A 19212-nucleotide genomic window follows, 5' to 3' on the forward strand; every position below is an offset into this window, starting at 1 on the left:
AGATGAGGAGTCCTGGGTCCATGTCATGTACGAGTGCCCCTCATATGATGATTACCGCCTACGACTCTTCAGCGAGATAAAATCCAACCCCTGCCAACAAGAGCAAATCTTATAAACGATGAAACATCTTATGCAGCCTTCACACGATTTGCACAGGCAGTTATTAACACAAGACGGGTTTATCACACCCATGACAGGCCTGACCGGAACATTTCACCGCCATTGCAAACCTCAACAAGGGTAGAATAAATGCATTACCCACACCTTACTCTAATTCGTAGTGTGCAGGAAATTATAGCAACCAAAGCTATCATGCAAATCCCACTCTGGGGTAGGATTATGCTGGTACCCTGTTGTGGGTGCGGGATGTCCCTTCAGATTCCAAGGCCAATGGCTCTCACACGGGGGCACCTGCCCCTGTGACTTTAATTCCCTATACCCTCTCCCCCACTTCGGCTTAAATCACCGGGTGGGCCCTTCACGTTGGTCCATCTCTGTTCCTTACCCTACATTCTGACCCACTCTACTCTTACTGTAATTCCTAGTGTCCTCTCTTCAACAAAAAGTTTTTTTTTTTTTTTTTACTTGGTCTCTGTCAGGAACCTCAGACGACCCTGGTAGAGACCAGCCAGGCTCACCTCCCAGTGGTGGTGGCGGGCAACGTAGGATCCCACTAGGGGCCCTGCGGCCAAGCAGCCAGAGACACAACACAGTACTTCATAAACCAGACATTACACTTTTTTCTGGCCTTTCCAGTTGTTCTGCATTCCATCACAGAGTATATACGGCGCAGATGTGGGAAACCACCGGTGGCGCCTGACCCAAAATACTATGCCACTATGTTCTCAACAAGATGGAGCATCCCTTCACTTCCATAAAGACGTTCGAAGCTGATGAGCAAGCTGCGGCCCTCAGCAGATCTAACTTCAAGAAACCTTTTGCCAATTTAACGATGTGTGTCGCTCGTGTTCGGACCTTTTCAAGAAGCTTGAGGTCTTTTCTTAGGTGGCTCCATAATAGAAGTGCGATCCCACCTTGAATGACCTCACTATCTCTGCAATGAAACGTTTGATAAATCATTTATAGGACACCAAGAATTCACTCTCCTTACTATGGAGAATTTCACTTTTGCCTGGATGAGAACCCCAAAATTTTTCTCCTCGACTGCCTTATTTTTGGATTGTTATTGCCCAAGTGTAAACCTTTGTAATTTTCAATAGTGTTACTGCTTAATTTGGCGGTAACACCACGGTCTCATATCGTTCATTTTATCCTGTTCACACTTTTTCTTTGTTTAATTAAATTTACCAGCTGCCTTTTTTTTTTTTTACGAGGTTCAATTAAAATTACAGGTCTTTCAAATACGAATTCACTCATTTTAGTGTGTTTCATTCATCCAAATTTTGTTCTAACGAATTATTTTAAAAAGGATCACTATTTATTCAGATGAGATACCACAGTTTTCTGGTATACAAAAGAGTAAACGATTGTAGGTTAAAAAGTAAAGTACAGCATAAAAACTCGCAATCGTTCACTTGGGGGGGGGGTGAGATAGAAAATCGGATGTAGTAGTAGTAGTGGCACATGATGCAAGAAAGCAAGTGTAGGAGCTTATGCAGAATCAGCCAAAAAAAAAAAAAAAAAATCACACCATTCCCTCCAAATGCCTGTCCAGTTCCTCCTTAAATTTATTTAACCTATCAACTTCCACAACGACAGATGGAAGTTTGTTCCAGCAATTAACCACCCGCTGGCTAAAGGCAAATTTCCGCACATCTATTCTACATCTGTCCTTTCTTAATTTGAACTTATGTCCCGGTAGGTTGGTAATCTGAACAAGTGGAAGGATCCCATCAGAATTCAGCGTGCTCAACCCATTCAAGGTCTTATAGACCTCAATCAGATCACCGCGCAGGTGCCTAGTCTCCAGCCACTGCAATTTGCAGAACTTAAGCCTCTCTTGGTAAGAGAATCCCTTCATTCCCCTCACCAATCGTGTTGCTCTTCTCTGTACACGTTCAAGCAAATCTACATCCTTCGTAAAATGAGGCTTCCAGACCTGTACGCAGTACTCAAGGCGTGACCTGACCATTGCCTTATACAGAGGGACAATCACCTCCTTTTCCCTGCTAGCAAAATTCCTATATATCATTGACAAAACCCCATGACCCGCCCTAGCAGCCTGTCTGCACTGCTCAGAAAACTTCATATCTGACTGCACAATTACTCCCAGGTCTTTTTCATTTTCTACCACCTTAAGTATAGTACCACACAGTTGGTACGTTTCTCTGGGGTTACTTCTACCCATATGCAGTACTTTGCATTTGTCAAGGTTGAACTTCAGTTGCCACTTCTTAGCCCATCTGCCCAAATTATCTAGATCCTGTTGCAGTAGCACACTGCCATTACTGTCATTAACAACCCTGCAAACCTTTGTGTCATCTGCAAACTTCGACATTAAGCCTGATATACCTTCATCAATATCATTGATAAATACACAAAACAACAGTGGACCCAACACCGAACCCTGTGGGACTCCACTAATAACATTAGTCCACGAAGAGCAGCACCCATTGATTACCACCCTCTGTCTTCTCCCACTCAACCATCCTTTTATCCATTGTAGCAACTTACCCTTAATACCATTCTGCTCCAATTTGTACAGTAGTCTTCCATGCGCAACAATGTCAAAAGCTTTCCTGAAATCCAAGTATATGATATCAAAATTATTTTTTGCATCCAGTTCCTTTGTGACCACATCATAATAACCAATCAAATTTGTCAGACAAGACTTTCCCTTAACAAACCCATGCTGTGTTTGAATTATTGCTGCAGTCTTGTCTAGATGATCCTGCAATGCATCTTTAACCAGCGATTCCATTATTTTACCCGGAACAGAAGTTAAACTAACTGGTCTGTAATTACTCGTGTCACCCTTCGATCCACCTTTGTGAATTGGGGACACATTTGCACATCTCCAGTCCGTGGGAACCTCCCCTGAGTCCAAGGATGCTCTCATAATTATGGCTAAGGGTTTGCTTATTTGCTTTGCCGCCTCCTTTAAAATAACTGGATAGATCCCATCCACCCCAGGTGCCTTTCTTATGTTTAACTTTCTTTATGTGAGCGTGATCATTGAAGAAGGTGGAAAACATAAGATCGAATTCTTTTGCTAAAAAAAAAAAATCTTCCATTTGTGATTCAAGCGAATGCTGGTTGCATATTCTTAATGTATTTGTAATACGTGGCGCACTCGACGCATGTTCGGACGAAATGAAACCAGTGTTTATTGGTTCCTGCACTAACCATTCACGATTTTCTTTTTATAAACCAGTATATTTTATACATAAGTGAACTTTGAAAATAATTCGATTACTGAATCTATCGTCTGAACTATTTCGTTGAAACGGGATTAATGAGGGAGCGCGAGAGTGTAGTAACGCACACGCGTTATAGTTCATCCATAATTTTCATTCCTGGATAGCAGTTTTACTAAAGGGGATGGGATGTTCTTAACTGATAGTTAAGGAAATATGTGTTATAATACTTTAACCGTGGATAATATTTAAACTTATTATACAAGCTTTTACATAATAAAACGATTGTATTTATTGTTCAGACACGACTGACGGATTTAAACCTATTATTCTAAAAGTAACGGTTCATTTCTCAGGCCGATCGAAGAAAATAAGCAGTTAGAACGCCCAACGAATTCTGACCTGAGCTGTATTTATTATTATTCTTGTTTATATTCCGGCATGACCACTAGGTCAGTGGAGTTTACAATAAATCAATCAATACAAATTGTTAATCGTATTTAGCAGTCACGGCCTTGAACCCCGGTCCACTGTGTGTGCTACTGCACTCGCGCTACTAACCACTCGGCTAGAAGAGAAGTACTTGAGGAAATCTAATAACATGAAAAGCTATAAAAATATCTAACTAAACTAAATCTAATTGGCTTTTGTAACTGACGGCATCAGAGGCTACAAAGAGTATTTCCAGGAAGGAAGACTGGGGGGGGGGAGAAAATGTCCCCTTTCCTCATAATGAATATGAGAAAAGTGAGAGGGTCAAGATCAGTTGCATGAAGAAAATAAAAACACATAGGGAAGAAGGGTGGTTGCAGGATAGTTGTGTGGAAATTTGCTTTCGATTAGCAGGTAGTTGTCCTTCATCAGATAGTTTAGAGTTGGAGAAATGTACACAAATGTTCTTAAAGCGGAAGGGGGCAAAACTTTCGGCATCAATTTGAAGAAAATTATTCCAATACGTCGTTTTGAAATAAATTCAAATATGTAAAGGTTAAAAGTCTGCTTCTGAATCAATTATAATCTTCCTTTAAACTATTGCCGAAGTTATCAATTACCGTTCCTACATAAAGGCTGACGTGATGTTTTTGGAACAGTTTGGACTTACTATCCAGAGAAGTTTCAGGCAGGCAAACCTTTGCAGCCACGGACCCCTTTTAATTGCTAGCTGTACAGTCGGATCCCAAACTGAACAAAAATGTTATTTTGTCCAAAGGGCGTTCATCTCGACAATAAAACACTGTGATCGAAGAACAAAAATATTTCTAACGGCCCTTCCATGTTTCTGTATGAACTCCCCTCGTTAGATAGTAGTCCAGATGTGCTAAAGAAAATAAAGGTTCGACAACTTACCTCTCAGAATAAGTGTGATGAGGAAGGAATCCCATTTTTATTTTCTTCATTCTTATTGCACACAATGAGTTGAATCTACTTTCTTGCAGACGCTCGGGGACCCCAATTTGCTGTCGCTGGTCTAGAGCATCCAGTTGGACTGAGATCTAGCTAGCCATTCCACACCACCATTCTTTCCCTCTGAGAGTAAGCTAGGAGAACTCTGTGAGAACATGCATTAATGTTTCTTTTAGTAATGTCAGTGGGATGAAGTTCCCTTTTTTTTCCAGGCAAAAGTGCGTCAAGAAAACGATTCATCATTTGAAAAGCACCATTGTCCATTTCTTCTGCGTCCAGTGAACATGTTATCGGCACCAACTCAAATAGACTTTTTGCGTACGGGGAAAAGGGGATTCACAGCTGTTTCCCGTTAATAAGGACCCCCCCCCCTTTCCCCTCAAATGGAGATTTCTATTGACTGTGTCCAGCAAGCCCTAAAGCAAGTTTTCGTGCCATAAAATCACTATGAGGCATCGAAATTAACGGTCATTTGGTGCGGAGGAAAAGGTTTGAGAGAGACAGAGGTTTCATTTTTCATGAATAAAATGAATAGCAAAAACAGAAAAAATAATTAACAGCATGGAGAGTGAACAATTACACGGAATCGAGTGGACCGAGTCAGAGTTTTACTTGATGAAGATGTAGAGATGATGACAGCTGGCGATTAAGAACTCGGTTGAACGAAGACTTGACTGAGGATGTGTTTCCGATATACTGTATTCTGTTCTCCACAAACACGTTGAAGTCAGCATCCAGCTCTTGGACAAGTGGAAGCATTTGAAATCGAGTTTTGTGGGAGAATAGCCTAGGAACTCGCTGCTGGACTCTCCAGCAACACTTATCCCAGAAGGACGGTGTGATGATAGGTAGTTTTAATTGTAGCGACGAGCCTGTGCATGTAGGTAACCTTTTATATTTGTAGGGTTTGAGCCACTGATGTTGTGCACTGGAGAGGAAGTTTGTTCTTGTAAGTAGCCCTTTAAGCGGCCAGAATTCTGATGCAAAGATGGGTTTTATTGTAGTGGGCGCAGTCCACGCCCAAATTTCAAGCCGCGTATAAAAGGGGGGAAAAACCGATGGTCCGAATGTAGTTGACTATGGTTGTTCTATCATCAACGTGGTCTCGAGCCGCAAGTCAGTGCAATTTGAAGCTCCATACAAGCGTAGGCTGGATGGTAGCAGGGAACTGTATTAACAAAAAAGATCATACACTTGAACTTAACTGGGGTTGATTTTCAGATCAAATTGCGAGATAAGTGGCGATGTCAAGGAGAATTCTGTTGTCTTAATAGGTTATTAATTAGCTGCGATAGTGAACATCTTCTGACCCAAATACTTTGTTTTCTTCACAGAGAAATTAAATCATCTTTTCTTGTAATGCAACAAACGTGCTAAGGCTTATGTGGATGAGATTCAGCTTCACTTTCTGCAAAGGTGACACGACGGCCGTATGCAGAAGCTCACAATAGTTGCAAGCGCATCGAAATTCAATGAAGCTTGGGTATAAAACTTGTTTCTTAGTCTCTGCTAAAGCCATTTGTAGGAAATGTTCCCAAACTTTACTCCTGCAGTAGCAGGATAGTAGCCAACATTTGGAAAATTTTGCGGTCGATAATGCAGGAATATGAAACCTTTTGAAGTACGACTGGATTAGGTCTTATTCCCAGCCAACTTGCGCCCTACTCAATGATGGCAATATAGGCAACATGTTACCTTGGTACTAAAACAAGCAACCATTTCAACAGATACAATTAAGCCTGTAAAGGCGTTTATGAAACCTTGTTCCAGTCAGTTGAATTATTAGTCTGTCTCATCCCCAGATGAAAAAAAAAAAACAATGTTTTCCCATTTCAGTGTTTAACTTTTTGTGCATATATGTGGACAAACATCCTAGTTTACAAATGGCCACATGGTGCAAGGAAGCCTATGGCTTCTGCTGCACGAGCCAAAAAAAAAAAAAAATAATAAATAAATAAAATAAGAGAAAAGGAAATGGACAACCTAAGCGTTTCCCTCCTCCCGTTAAAAATTACCCAGTAATTTATTACTCGCTGGCTAAAATAAAACTTCTTGCAATCCAGTCTAAACATTCCCCCCACAGTAACTTGAAATTATGGCCCCTAGTTCTAGAATCATTTATAACCGTGAAAATTTCGTCCTTATTCATTTTGCTTATGCTTCTCAGAGCCTTAAACACCTCAATCAAGTCTCCTCTAAGGTGCCTAGTTTCCAAGCTCTGCAACCCACATATTCGAAGTCTTTATTCATATGCAGTGATGTAGCTACCATGTAGGCAGGCAAGGCAATTGTCCCCTGGCCCGGCGTATCTGGCTGTCTCCTCTTTTTGCAATTTTCATTAATTAAGTAGGGGCCTGAACATGTTCTTTGCCTCCGGGCCCAAAAAAGGGTAGCTACGCTACTGCTCATATGGACGCCCTTTTTCCGATCTCACCAGGCGAGTTACCCGTCTCTGGACCCATTCAAGAAAACAATGTCTTTCTTTAGGTGCGGTCTCCATACCTGAACACAGTATTCCAAGTGTGGTCTAACAATAGCTTTATACAATGGGATTATGACGTCCCTATCTCTACTAGCAATTGTTCGATACATCATCGATAGGACACCAGGGTCTTCCTTGCAACCTGTCTACAATGCTCAGAGAACTTAGTCTGACCGTATCGTAACACCCAAGTCCCTTTCCTCCACTACCAGCTTTAGTTCAACTCTACCAAGTGTATCTTATTTTGGGGTTACTGTTCCCCAAGTCCCTTTCCTCTACTACCAGCTTTAGTTCAACTCTGCCAAGTGTATAACTTATTTTGGGGTTACTGTTCCCCAGGTGCAATACCTTACACTTTGCTTGATTAAAGCATAGCTGCCATTTTTCTGACTATCCCTCCTTGATGTCTATCTAGGTCATTCTGAAGAAGCTCTGCTTGGCGGCGATTTTTAACTACTCTACCAATCTTTACAGCATCTTCAAATTTAGACATCACGCCCTCTATCCCTTCATCGATGTTATTTATGAAAATCAAAAACAACAGTGGTCCTAATACTGATCCTTGGGGAACCCCACTTCTTACATCAACCCAATCTGAGGAATAACCATTTATCACAACCCTCTGCCCTGAAGCCATCCAGCTAAGGATTTTCTCTGTGATTCCAACCTGTTCCAGCTTATAAAGTAACCACCGCTCATGTGGGACTGAGTCAAATGCTTTGCTGAAATCCAAACAAACAATGTTGAAATTATTCCCTAAGTCCATCTCTTGATTGACCCTGTCAAAATAGCTAACCAGATTAGTTAAACATGATTTTCCCTTTACAAAACCATGCCGAGTATCCTTCAGAATTCCAACTTTAATCATTGTCTCCATGATTTTCCCTACTACTGAAATTAGACTAACCGGCCGGTAATTTCCCACTTCATTCTTAGAACCGCCCTTATGTATTGGAGATACGTTGGCACTTTTCCAATCCTACGCAATCACTCCCGAGTCCAGTGATGCTCGCATAATTAGCCTCAATGGACTAGCTTGCCGCCTCCCTTAAGATTATAGGGTAAATGCCATCAACCCCAGGAGCCTTACTGGCCTGTAGGCTCGAAAGTTTTTTTATTAAATAAACATGTGAAATTTCAACATCATTAATTACATTTTTTTTTCAACTTCACTCCCATAATTTCTCATTGACGTGAAGGGTTTTTCTTCTGTAAATATCGATGCAAAGTAACTGTTGAGTTCATCTGCACCTTCAGCTGGGATATCTAATACTATCCCACGTCCATTACATAAGGGTCCAATCTGGCTTGTTCTTCTCTTCTTTGCATTTATATATGTGAAGAATTCCTTGTCCCCCCTCTCTTTGCCAGCCTAACCTTTTCTGTGGCAGTATTACAGTTCAATTTGTAGCTGTTTTGTGCTTCTGTAACTTTTCCATGCTGTCTTTCTGCTCAAGTAATCTGGCAACTTCATTATTCATCCAACTTGGAATCCACCTCGTGGAGTATTTTTTTAACGGTATTTATGCATTGAGGGCTTCTGTGATTATTTTAAAGGTATACCATAGTTTAATTGTATTCGCTCTCTGTGAGACGTCTACCCAGTTAATAGAGGCCATGTAGCACCTTAAGGCATCGTAATTTCCTTTCTTGAAATTATAACCCATTCTTCTGCCTTTAACTACTACTACCTCTTTTTCATCGTCCAATGTAGAACTCCTTGATCACTTCCTGCTACTGGTTCCTGTACTGTCAGCCTGATTATGTCATCTGGTTCATGGGTGATGATGAGGTCTAGAGTATTGTTTTCCCTAGTACTTTCCCTGACATGTTGATACAACTAGCGATCATCTAGTTGATTTAAAAATTTTGTCCCCCATGTGGAGTTTCCCTCCCATTTGCTCCAATCAATTAGAGGCAAATTAAAATCGCCCATAATAAGACATTCACGCTTACTTGCCCATTTCATTTGCATAATCTTCACAATCACCTGGCCTGTAAATTACTCCCACTCTCATTATAACTTTGTTTCCAACTATCTCACACCATACAGATTCTATTTTTTTTTTTTTTTTTTGCATCGGCTTCTGTGGCCATAATGCACCACTCTGATCTAAGCCTGAGGTGGGATTCGAACCCGCGACCTTTGGGTTTCCAGGCAGGCACTTTATCCACCCGGCTAGCCCGGTCGGCACAGATTCTAAATTACCTTTCGTCGCGCTCAGGCTGCTTTTGATAAGAAGCATGGCCCCACCACCCCTTTTATCTTCCCTATCTCCGGGTGGCACCACGTTTCCGTAAGCCCTGTTAGGTCAGCATTACTTGTCCTAACCAGCAGTTCGAATTCACTAATTTTATTGACATTACTGTACAAACAATTAAGACTTAGTGTTTTTGTATAGTTAACTACCCTGACACACCCCTTAAAGTTATTTAAGCTCACTTCCCTGGTATTAGCTGCCCGCGCATTTGAAAGGTTTCTGCCCTCAGAATATCTTGCTAATATGTTCTGTTGTGGTAACAAACAAGAACTCTTGAGGTATGTGCAAGAGTAAATTTGACCAATATTATCAGATAAACGCGTATCTATATAACCCTTGTCCCCCCCCCCAAACTAGCAGTTTCCCTGAACCATTAAAGTGGTCAATAATAGTGGTAAAAACTCTTCACCACTTTTGTTTAAATGTATGGCATCTCTACAAAACAGATTTCTACCTACAAGTGCGGGCCAAGTGATAGAAATTTCCCCCCAAAAGTCTTGCAGAATCCACAAGGCTTTTAGCATATAATCCCTCTTATCATGCCAGGGCAGAATTGCAGACATATTGTGACCTAACCCGCGGCATTTTTTCAGTATGGTCCTATATTTGTCTAACAAATCGTGTATGCTTAATGTCATACATTAAGCATACACGATTAAGGGGGTAATAGTCTTTACTCCCTTAAAATCTGATGTCACTATACGTAAATACACTACCCCCCACCAAAAAAAGTATATGAACAGCCCTGTATCCATAGACCATTGGTCCTTCCTGTATAAACAAGTAACTCAGGACGTGATGTTACGTAGGACTCAGCAGACTGATTTCGAGAGGTTTTATTGTTGGATGTCGCCTTGGCGGCTTCGGTTCGTACAATGGCTGAAACAATGCAAAGTTGACCGTCAGTGATGTTGTCATGAAATGGATGTGCGACGGTTCTATCAACTCTCAAGGAGGCCAAGAAAGCATATTCCACGTGACCGGTTAGCAAGACAATCTCGTCAAACATCAACCAGGAGTGTATAGACTTCAACTCCTTTACAGTTTCGATTTTGTTTTTTTTGTTTTGGTTTTTAGGAGCATTAGCAACTAAGGCCATATTGCTCCGGGAATATGCGGTGGTCATTCCCTGACCTTTCCGCATCCTCCGTATTTGGTGGTGACGGGCTCGAATCTCGGTCAAATCAAGAAGCGTGTGCTACGCGCTGCTGCTCCTTCCCACCTGGCTACGGAGGCGCCTTTTCGATTTTGTGGTGTGACGAATCTTGCCACGCCGTATTCCGATCGGATGGGCGGGTGTGGAGGATAAAGAATGTCTACTAATGGAGTTTATTATTTCAACAACCATGAACGCCGGCGCCCAGCTTAACATTTTGGACGATTTCATGCTTCCTAAGATTTGGCAGTTCTTTGGTACAGCCTTATGTTCGTTTAAACAAGGTAATGTCCCATTCGCCGACCGGGCTAGCCGGGTGGGTAAAGTGCCTGCCTGGCAACCCAAAGGTCGCGGGTTCGATTCCCGCGGGCTTGGATCAAAGTACTGCAAAAACCTTGCGAGGTGCATTATGGCCACAGAAGCCTATGCGCCAACAACTACCAAAAAAAAAAAAAAAAATGTCCCATTCCATATGGCTAGTGCTGATCGAGAATGGTTCACGGAAGTTTGCTGTTCTTCTTTCCGTTCTACCATAAAAGAAAATTTTCCGCTCTTGGAAGATTAGACTTAGCTACCCAAAATCTCATCTGGTCTTCTCTCCAACGACGTTGGCGCGTATTAGGCTTATTCTTCATCATGCATCAAAATTGCAAGAATTTGGTGAATAAATTATCCTCGTAGAATATTTTTATTCATTGCATCTTCACTGTTCCAGTCGCTACAGAGTCGTTTAAGGACCATTCTGTTAGTCCATACCTTAATGTCGTTGCGGGATTACAACCAACTATAAAATCTACTGGTGAATTATTCTAGGGATCCGGTATTAAAATTTTTCTGCTCACGATCAGTTTTTTTCTGTGTATGGGTTACATGTCGATGACGGCCGCAACAGGTTTTTAATGTGGTATGTGTGGTTGCATAAAATCTAGCTGTAATCGTAAGCTAAAAACTGCTGTGTTAGCTTCTCACTTAGAAATCTGTTGAAGTTGCAAAATGTTATTAATAGAACTGAAAACAGCGACTAATTAAAAATAACAAGATAACTTCATTTCAGACTTAGAGTGTAGCAAGTATATACTGTATATATTTTTTCAGATCTTCTAATTATATGGAAAAATGAAAATTTTTGTGTGCTTATCATTAATTACTTTGCTTATGGTTAGTTTCCCCCCCCCCCCCCGCTGTATACACTTTTATTTAGTGTGCATGGGTCTAATTACAAAAATTAACAAAAAGACAGTGACATCCACTTTGCGGGCCTGGTGCACTTCATAGGATTGCTACAGTCATCTTGAAATTCACTTCTAATTAACATATAGCTTAGAAATATTCAAATATAAAACGCAGTTACTTTTGTTAGCCACTTTTGCTTCGGCCCATGGTTCAATCGCATTCGTTACACAACAACTCGTATTCAGTCAGTTCCACAAAAATTGTCCCTGACAATATCGATGAGAGTTTGAATTCGTTGCATATTTTGAATCCGTGGCCGTGTCTCTCCATTGTAAAAGAGTACCCATCCTCGAGAAGCTGTAATTTCGTTGACAGTTACTCATAAATAAATTTTTACTGATGAATTCGTAGGAAAGAAAGTTTGAATTTTTTTAACTTCGAAAGTTGTTACAAATTTAGTGATTGATTACGTAGCCGAGTGTTAAGCGCGAGACTGCAGTAATACACGCCTGTGCGAGTGGAATGTAGTTCAAGCGACCGCGTGACTGCTAAATACGTTTAACGACTGTATTCGTTGATTGTGAGTTGAAAAAGAAAACTAAGCAGAAAACAGTTTACTTTCCCCACCATAACGAATTACTTTCGGAAGCTTAAAGGGTAACTTCCTAGATTTTACCGCAAGGGACTACTCAGAATAAAACATCTATCGTTGCTGTCTTCACACTAGTTGACATTATTTCCAGATGGAATATTGACAAGTACTTTCCATCCATTTGAAGCAAGAAACATTCTCCGCTACTCACACTGTAAAGGATTACTACTGTTTGATTTTACGAATGTTCATGAGAAGTTTCTTCGACACCAGTTTTAGAAGTTTATAACGCGGCTATCAATACAAATATTTTCTTGAAATTTCGTTAGAAGAGCAAATATGTATTCAGAAAACGTACTGCACCGACATTGTTCCCTAAATCAATTACAATAAAGCAAATTTTTCTTTTATCAAATGCGCATCGTAGTGTTATCAGTTTCTCCCGTTTCCAGTGTGGCTTCCAATAGATGCATTTCCTTGATTCTGGTTAGTAGATGCAATAAACATTGAAAAAAGGAAGTACGATCCTTCCCCTCCCCTCCCCTCCCCTTTTACGACGCTGTACGTTGCAGCTTACTGCTTCTTTCATTGCTTTCACCATACTGTACTTTCAAAAAAAAAAAAAAAAAAAAAAAAAAAAAGAGAGAGAGAGAGAGATGCTATAAAATTAATTCAGATACAGAAAGACCGCACGTGATTCTTTTTTATTAACGCCATTAGTTGTACTGTTGCAGTGGATATTCTTCAGAAGTTTTCCGGTTACTGTTTTGATCTAACTAAAATTATATACATTCGTGATTCCGTACACAAATAACCAGAGGTATCTACCAATAAATTGTCTCTGCAAGTGAACAAACTGTTATTTCGTTAACTAATGAAACAGTATTAAAATAGAAGTCATATTTACAATAAATATAAGGTTCTGATTTTTCTCACATCATTACATAATTCATCCCAGTTTGGAAACATTTCTTTTTAAATTTCTATTTCTTTTAATGCCGTGTTGTACAAGGGAGGCCTCCTTTCCACCTCACAAATAAACTTCTCTCTGTCAAACATCGGCCTCCCCAAAGAACTGTATAACAAACAAACGAATGAGGAGAATTTCTCCGCAGACGATATAAACGCCAAGTCGCTGGCGTTGAGCGTCCAACGCGGGGTTACTAACACCCGTATAGTTTGCATACAAAGGGTACTAGGAAAGTTTTGCAATACAGCTTTGTTTATTTAATTTTTTCAAAGTAATTTCCTCTACATTCAATACACCTCTCCATCCTCCGAAACCAATCTTTAAACCAGTTCTGCCAAGTTTCACTAGGGAGTAAAGCACACTCGTTGTCCCAAGCCCGTAGAAGGTCCTCATCACTGGAAAACCGCCTCCCTTTTAGCTTCATTTTCACATGCGGGAACAGTGCAAAGTCGCAGGGAGCAAGGTCTGGACTGTAGGGAGGGTGCTCGAGAAGTTTCAGTCCTGTCGTGGTCAAATATTCGGTGCAGGCTTTGGCGCGGTTAGCTGGAGCATTATCGTGATGCACGTACCAGGTGTCCATTCTTGACTTTGGCCGCAGGTTCTTCATAGATCCAATGACTTTAGGCAGGCATTGTTCAGTATACCACTTAGCTGTGACTGTCTTCTGCGTGTCCAAAACGACACGTTCCACAATTCCACTCGATTTGAAAAATACAGCTATCATTTTCTTCTTTACAGATCGGGATTTTCTGACAATTACGGGTGTGTCGTCATCATCAAAGACCCAAACTTTGTTTTGAGCCTTGGTCGGCAGATCGTAATAGTACAGCCAAGTCTCGTCACCTGTCACGATGTTGTTCACATACCGAGATTGTCCCTTATCAAACTTTTTTAACATCTCCCGGCACCAAGTCACACGTCGTGTCATCTGCTCTTCAGTCAGTTGATGCGGCACCCAGAGAGAACAAAGTTTCTTCACGTGCAAATGATCTTGCAGAATCGAACGAATTGCTGGTGCATTTAGGCCCAAAGTATCCTGTATCTGTTGGTAGGTCACTCGCCTGTTTTCGTCAAGCATTTTCCTCACAGCAGTAACGTTTTCCTCCGTAACTGACGTTCGTGGCCTTCCCGGCCTCTCAGAATCCTCCAGAGTGAAATTTCCCCTTTGGAATTCTCTATACCACCTGAATATCGTTGTACGATGTGGACAATCATCATCTAGTGCAAGAGTCATTTCTTCTAAGCACTGGTCTATGGGTAAACCACGCACGAAATTATACCGCAAAACTGTCCTTATCTCATTTCGTGACCACGATGCCATCGCAAGCACTTTACACTCTCACTACTAATGAATAACTGAGCCCATCGACTTGGCGCGGCGGCTACTATGCACGTATGAACATGTCTCAACATGCAGCAACAAGCAGCTTCCTGTGATTCATTGTTGCGTCATATTGCAAAACTTTCCTAGTACCCTTTGTATCTTTTCCCTCTGCTTCTGGTAAAACGGGGCGTTCGAGGGCGCTTCCAAGGCCGCGTTTTAAGCGCTCGTTTAGTATAGCCGTTAAATTTTCTGCCTCGTAGCCTCCCCTTCATTTTAGGGAATAATCAAAAATTACATAATGGAGATTTAGCAGCCTTTTAAAGAAGTAGTTGCCAAGTGATGAAGTAACGCAGATGAAGATTTATTGCAACGAATACGAGATACCACAGTTTACCGTGCATGTGAGTTTCCCAGACGCGGGAAATATTTCTACAGTAGTGCACATGCTGGTTAAATCAAGATAAGAGATCAGCTGTCTTCTAACTTTACAAATGTTTGCTTACTACCAAAATCTTTTAACGGCAAGCAGCTTTGCGGACAGGATAGTCCTTGATGAAATCCAATGCGCAGAGTGAAAGCCTAAAATTGTAATAGCAGATATTAGTGCCCAGCGTAAGAAAGAGGCACGAGTGCTTTGAGCTATAACCAAAGAGACCCCCCAAAAACTAATTCATAAAAATTTATAAAATTTTTGCTAATTATTAGTAAAAGGATACATTGAATGGTACATTATCAAGGGCTAGCACCAATTAATTTATCCAAATAATAATCAGCAAAATCTGTTTCAGATTGCTGTCTGTCCCATGAGGTCCTGGTACTGGACCCCACCTCATGAGACAGACAGACAGTTATGCAGCACCCGGTACATCTGAGTATCATTGGCATATGCTTTGCTTTTCTCTAAGTTTTTATGCTTTCAATTTTTATAGCCCATGAATGATTGGGGTAGTACTGTCATCCTATTTTAGCTTTGCTAATTACTTATCCTCTTATATTTTTCTATCTGCTGTCTGTTGGGCTGCTGCCATTTTGCCAGTAAGCTACTTAACTGTTAATAGATTGTTTCCTATTTCTCACTAAGGCCTATCTTTAGGTCCTGCATTCACTGGCAACTAGTAATCAAAAACAGATAGCTTTTGCTGGTTATTATGTGAATGTACTAAATGGTGCTAGCCCTTGATAAAGTACCATTCAGTGTATCCTTTTACCAGTGGTGTGGCCAGGGTAGGGTCAGCAGGTACACTGAATATCCCCTAGGACCGAAATCTGGTATTCTAGCGCTTTTTAGAATTAGGTAATTGCGCCCTTTTCTGTGAATTTATCTGCTGACAAAAAGTCCTGGCTACGCCACACTGCCTTTTACTAATAATTAGCAATAATTTTATTAAATAGGATTTTTTAGGGGTTTCTCTTTGATCAGGGCACTCGTACCTTTTTTCTTGCAGTATTATTAACCAGCAATTCTAGACTCATTCTTCACTGTAATGCGCATAGTTTTACACTGTTTTTTTTATATAGTTCGCCATGTTTTCTTATATCAGTCTGATGTAATGTTTAAGCGTTGGTTCGATGGCATTAATTAATCATTTCTGTTAAATTTACTTTACACATTATTCTACAGTTGCATACCTTTATTTCAAATCTTCAACTTGTTTGTTCAAATTTCATTTTACGCACACAGTACTGATGTCGCTGCTGTTTATGATATACAAATGATTACAGCTGACCATACTTCATGGATGATGATCTCTGGAAGAGCATCATCACCCCTGAAGGGATCTTGTTGAGACATCTCAAGCCATTCAAGGTTCCACAGAAATTCTTGACCTCTTGCAAAACGGAAAAGAAAAAGGAGATGCGTGTCCTTTTTCTTTTCCGTTTATAATACGGCACAAACACTAGGTCAGAATGGTTTAGCAGTCACTCGAGCGTGAACAATGGTCCACTCAACACATAAATCTTCTAGAACAGTGTTACACAACCTTTTCCCCCCCTCCCAAATACGTACTATTTTTGTATTTGTATATTTAAATTGAAAACGGCGGATCACTTTTATATTTGAGATGGAAACACTGACCACAAAAACAAACTATGCATACAAATATGTTAATTACTACCTTTTAAATACAATGATATGTGCTCGTATATGTAGTATTATACGTTAAGATGTTAATGGCTTACCTATATTTCTCATCACTGTTAATGAGATCGTTGCTCACTGCAGGTTATGAAACACTGGTCTCGGATACTGCTGAAGCTGCCATCAAGGCCATCTTTGATAAGAGGGTGTTGGTTTCAAGAAATACGCTATTCAAATACTTTGTACACAATTTAAAATAATTTTAACGGGTTCTTTTTCACGTGCATAATGAGTGAGAACAAGGATTACATTGTGCACAGACAAGGACTCATGCATGTGAACAAGAACCTGGTAAAGGATTTGTAACACGATGCATGGTGGCGTATAAAGTAAAGTGTTTGAATAGTTTATTTCTTGATTGATAACACTCGCGAAGAAAACGAATCATTTTGGTCGTGTAACGTCAAGATGAAGATTCCACACAGTGGTCTTGTAGCCCCGTTGCTCTACAGAAACAATGTGAAATCCAGCACCTGTGACTTAAAGGGCCTCTACCGTGTATGTCCACTACTTCTGGGCATGCTCTCGTGTAATAATTGTTGCAATGCTTATAGTGCGAAGTAATTTTATAAGGTTCACGCAGTTTTTAGATTGAGGCCAGTAACTTTATTCCACAAACCAGTAATAGAAAAATTGTTCATTCATTTAAGTTGGTTCACTAAATGAAACTTAAATTATTAATCTAACTCTTCCTGATAAAAGGTTGTACCTTACCAGTTAATAGAACACAAACTTCCACCGTAGACGTGAACCACAGCATTTCAAGTGGAGTGGTGGATCACAGCGAGGCGGCCCTTATTGGAACCTCATCTACACGACGTTCTAAAGGCAGAAGAAGAATATATAAAAGAGACGAATTCACTCGTATGGTATGCTTTTTACGCCCTCTTCTTCGAGAGAATTACAAAAGCAGACCATTCGCATAACCAATAGAATTGTTCCCTTCCCGTTTGTAGAGTGCACACTTTTATTCTCACTAACACTTATAGTGTATAAACCTAATTTATTAATAGTTATGTGGAAACTGTGTTTATAAGTTTTGTAATTTTCTTTTAACAGGATCGGTAAACCTGGGTGCGGACGCTCCTTATCTTCCTACCCACAGTGACCTGTTATCACAGAGGTCAAGTCCCGAGAGTGTCCTGAGTATTCCTGCCGTCACAGACGCCTACTGTGTACCTTGTTCAACGGCAGATAGTTTTCCCACGGGTCTCTCCCATCAACCAATCAATGAAACGCCTGTGTGGTGACGTCACGGAACTCCGTGACACACGACTAGTGTATGTAATCTGTCGTGTGCCGGAAGTGTAGGCGCACCGTGCAGCGTTCTCCGACGTTTCTGTGATAGTGCAGTGCGTGATTGGCCAGCACCCTTCAGTGGACGAAATGGAGTTTTATCTTCGTCTTGACAACTGTGTACCATTCTTGTTGCTGTGGCAACGGACGAAGTGATGGTGTCTTGGAAACGGAGGCGAGTGATTCATCCTTTGTATAAACCGCATCGTTTATTCCGAAGGACCGAGGATGATGTGCGTTGTATCTATTGCAACGGTAGATAACATCTGGTGGCGACTGTCGCTAGAACGACTCGGAGGACAAAATGATCCCTCTTGAAATATCCCTCCTCTCATTCATACTCCTGCGACAGCCTTGGTGACCACTGACACACACGTGATCGAGCCACCTGACTGACACGTATGTAGAACTGCACCCCACTGTAATGTATGTCCTCAGAGGAAACGACTTTTTTTTTTTTTTTTTCTCAATTAAATGAGTCGTTCATTAAATGGTTGTTTATTTACCTGTGCAGTTTTATTTTCATTTTATTAGTGACATCACATACAAACATCCCTCCACTCGAGTGGCCAATAGCGACACTACGCTCACTCATGTCAGCCTCATAAACCAGCACTGTGAATCAAATAGGATGACACCGCTGTTGGCCCATTAAAACTGATTGTACATACAACATATATCAAATGAATTGTAGCGCTATTAAGAAACAGTTTCTGGGTAATAATAATCGTGAAGATTAGTTGAAGTACCCTATTAAATATGGAGTTGGGTAGGAGAATAGAATAATCGGAACGGGTTTATTCATTCGATGGGTCATTCGATGGACACAGCACTTATCTGTGCAATGTTCGCGAACAAGTCATTAATCAAACTGCTACACAGAGATCTAGACCAACTGTTCGTTTCTGGTTTGCAACTAGACAGCCCCAAATTAATTGTCCCTTGTGACTTACACACTTCTCGGGACTATAATTTAATTCTGAAGATGACCCGAATGGTTTTCACGGAAACGTATGGTGATAGGCACACGAATCTGATCAAGGACTGATGGCCGTTAGAATTTTACGGCGCAGTATAGGTTGAGAATGATTGAAGTA

The 19212-nt window shown here is 40.8% G+C and overlaps 1 protein-coding gene across 2 annotated transcripts in view; it reads left to right on the top strand.

Moving 5' to 3' along the window:
* The window catches only part of LOC150085939 (LIM/homeobox protein Lhx1-like), a 206082-nt gene extending 187556 nt beyond the window's left edge, over window positions 1-18526 (top strand). The window contains exon 6 of one of the 2 annotated variants that reach the window (XR_016546947.1): window positions 17879-17988. Coding sequence is in view for 1 of the 2 variants with exons in the window: in XM_090373598.1 (XP_090229724.1) it covers window positions 17879-18069 (191 nt within the window). In the remaining variant the exon portion in view is untranslated. Of the gene's footprint in view, window positions 1-17878 lie in introns of both variants that reach the window. The other variant, XM_090373598.1, reaches the window with a different exon arrangement.
* The last annotated feature ends 686 nt before the right edge of the window (window positions 18527-19212 follow it).

The sequence above is a fragment of the Mastigoproctus giganteus genome, chromosome 5 (genome assembly GCF_048544385.1).
Source record: "Mastigoproctus giganteus isolate SK-2022 chromosome 5, ASM4854438v1, whole genome shotgun sequence".
NCBI classification, from domain to species: domain Eukaryota; kingdom Metazoa; phylum Arthropoda; class Arachnida; order Uropygi; family Thelyphonidae; genus Mastigoproctus; species Mastigoproctus giganteus.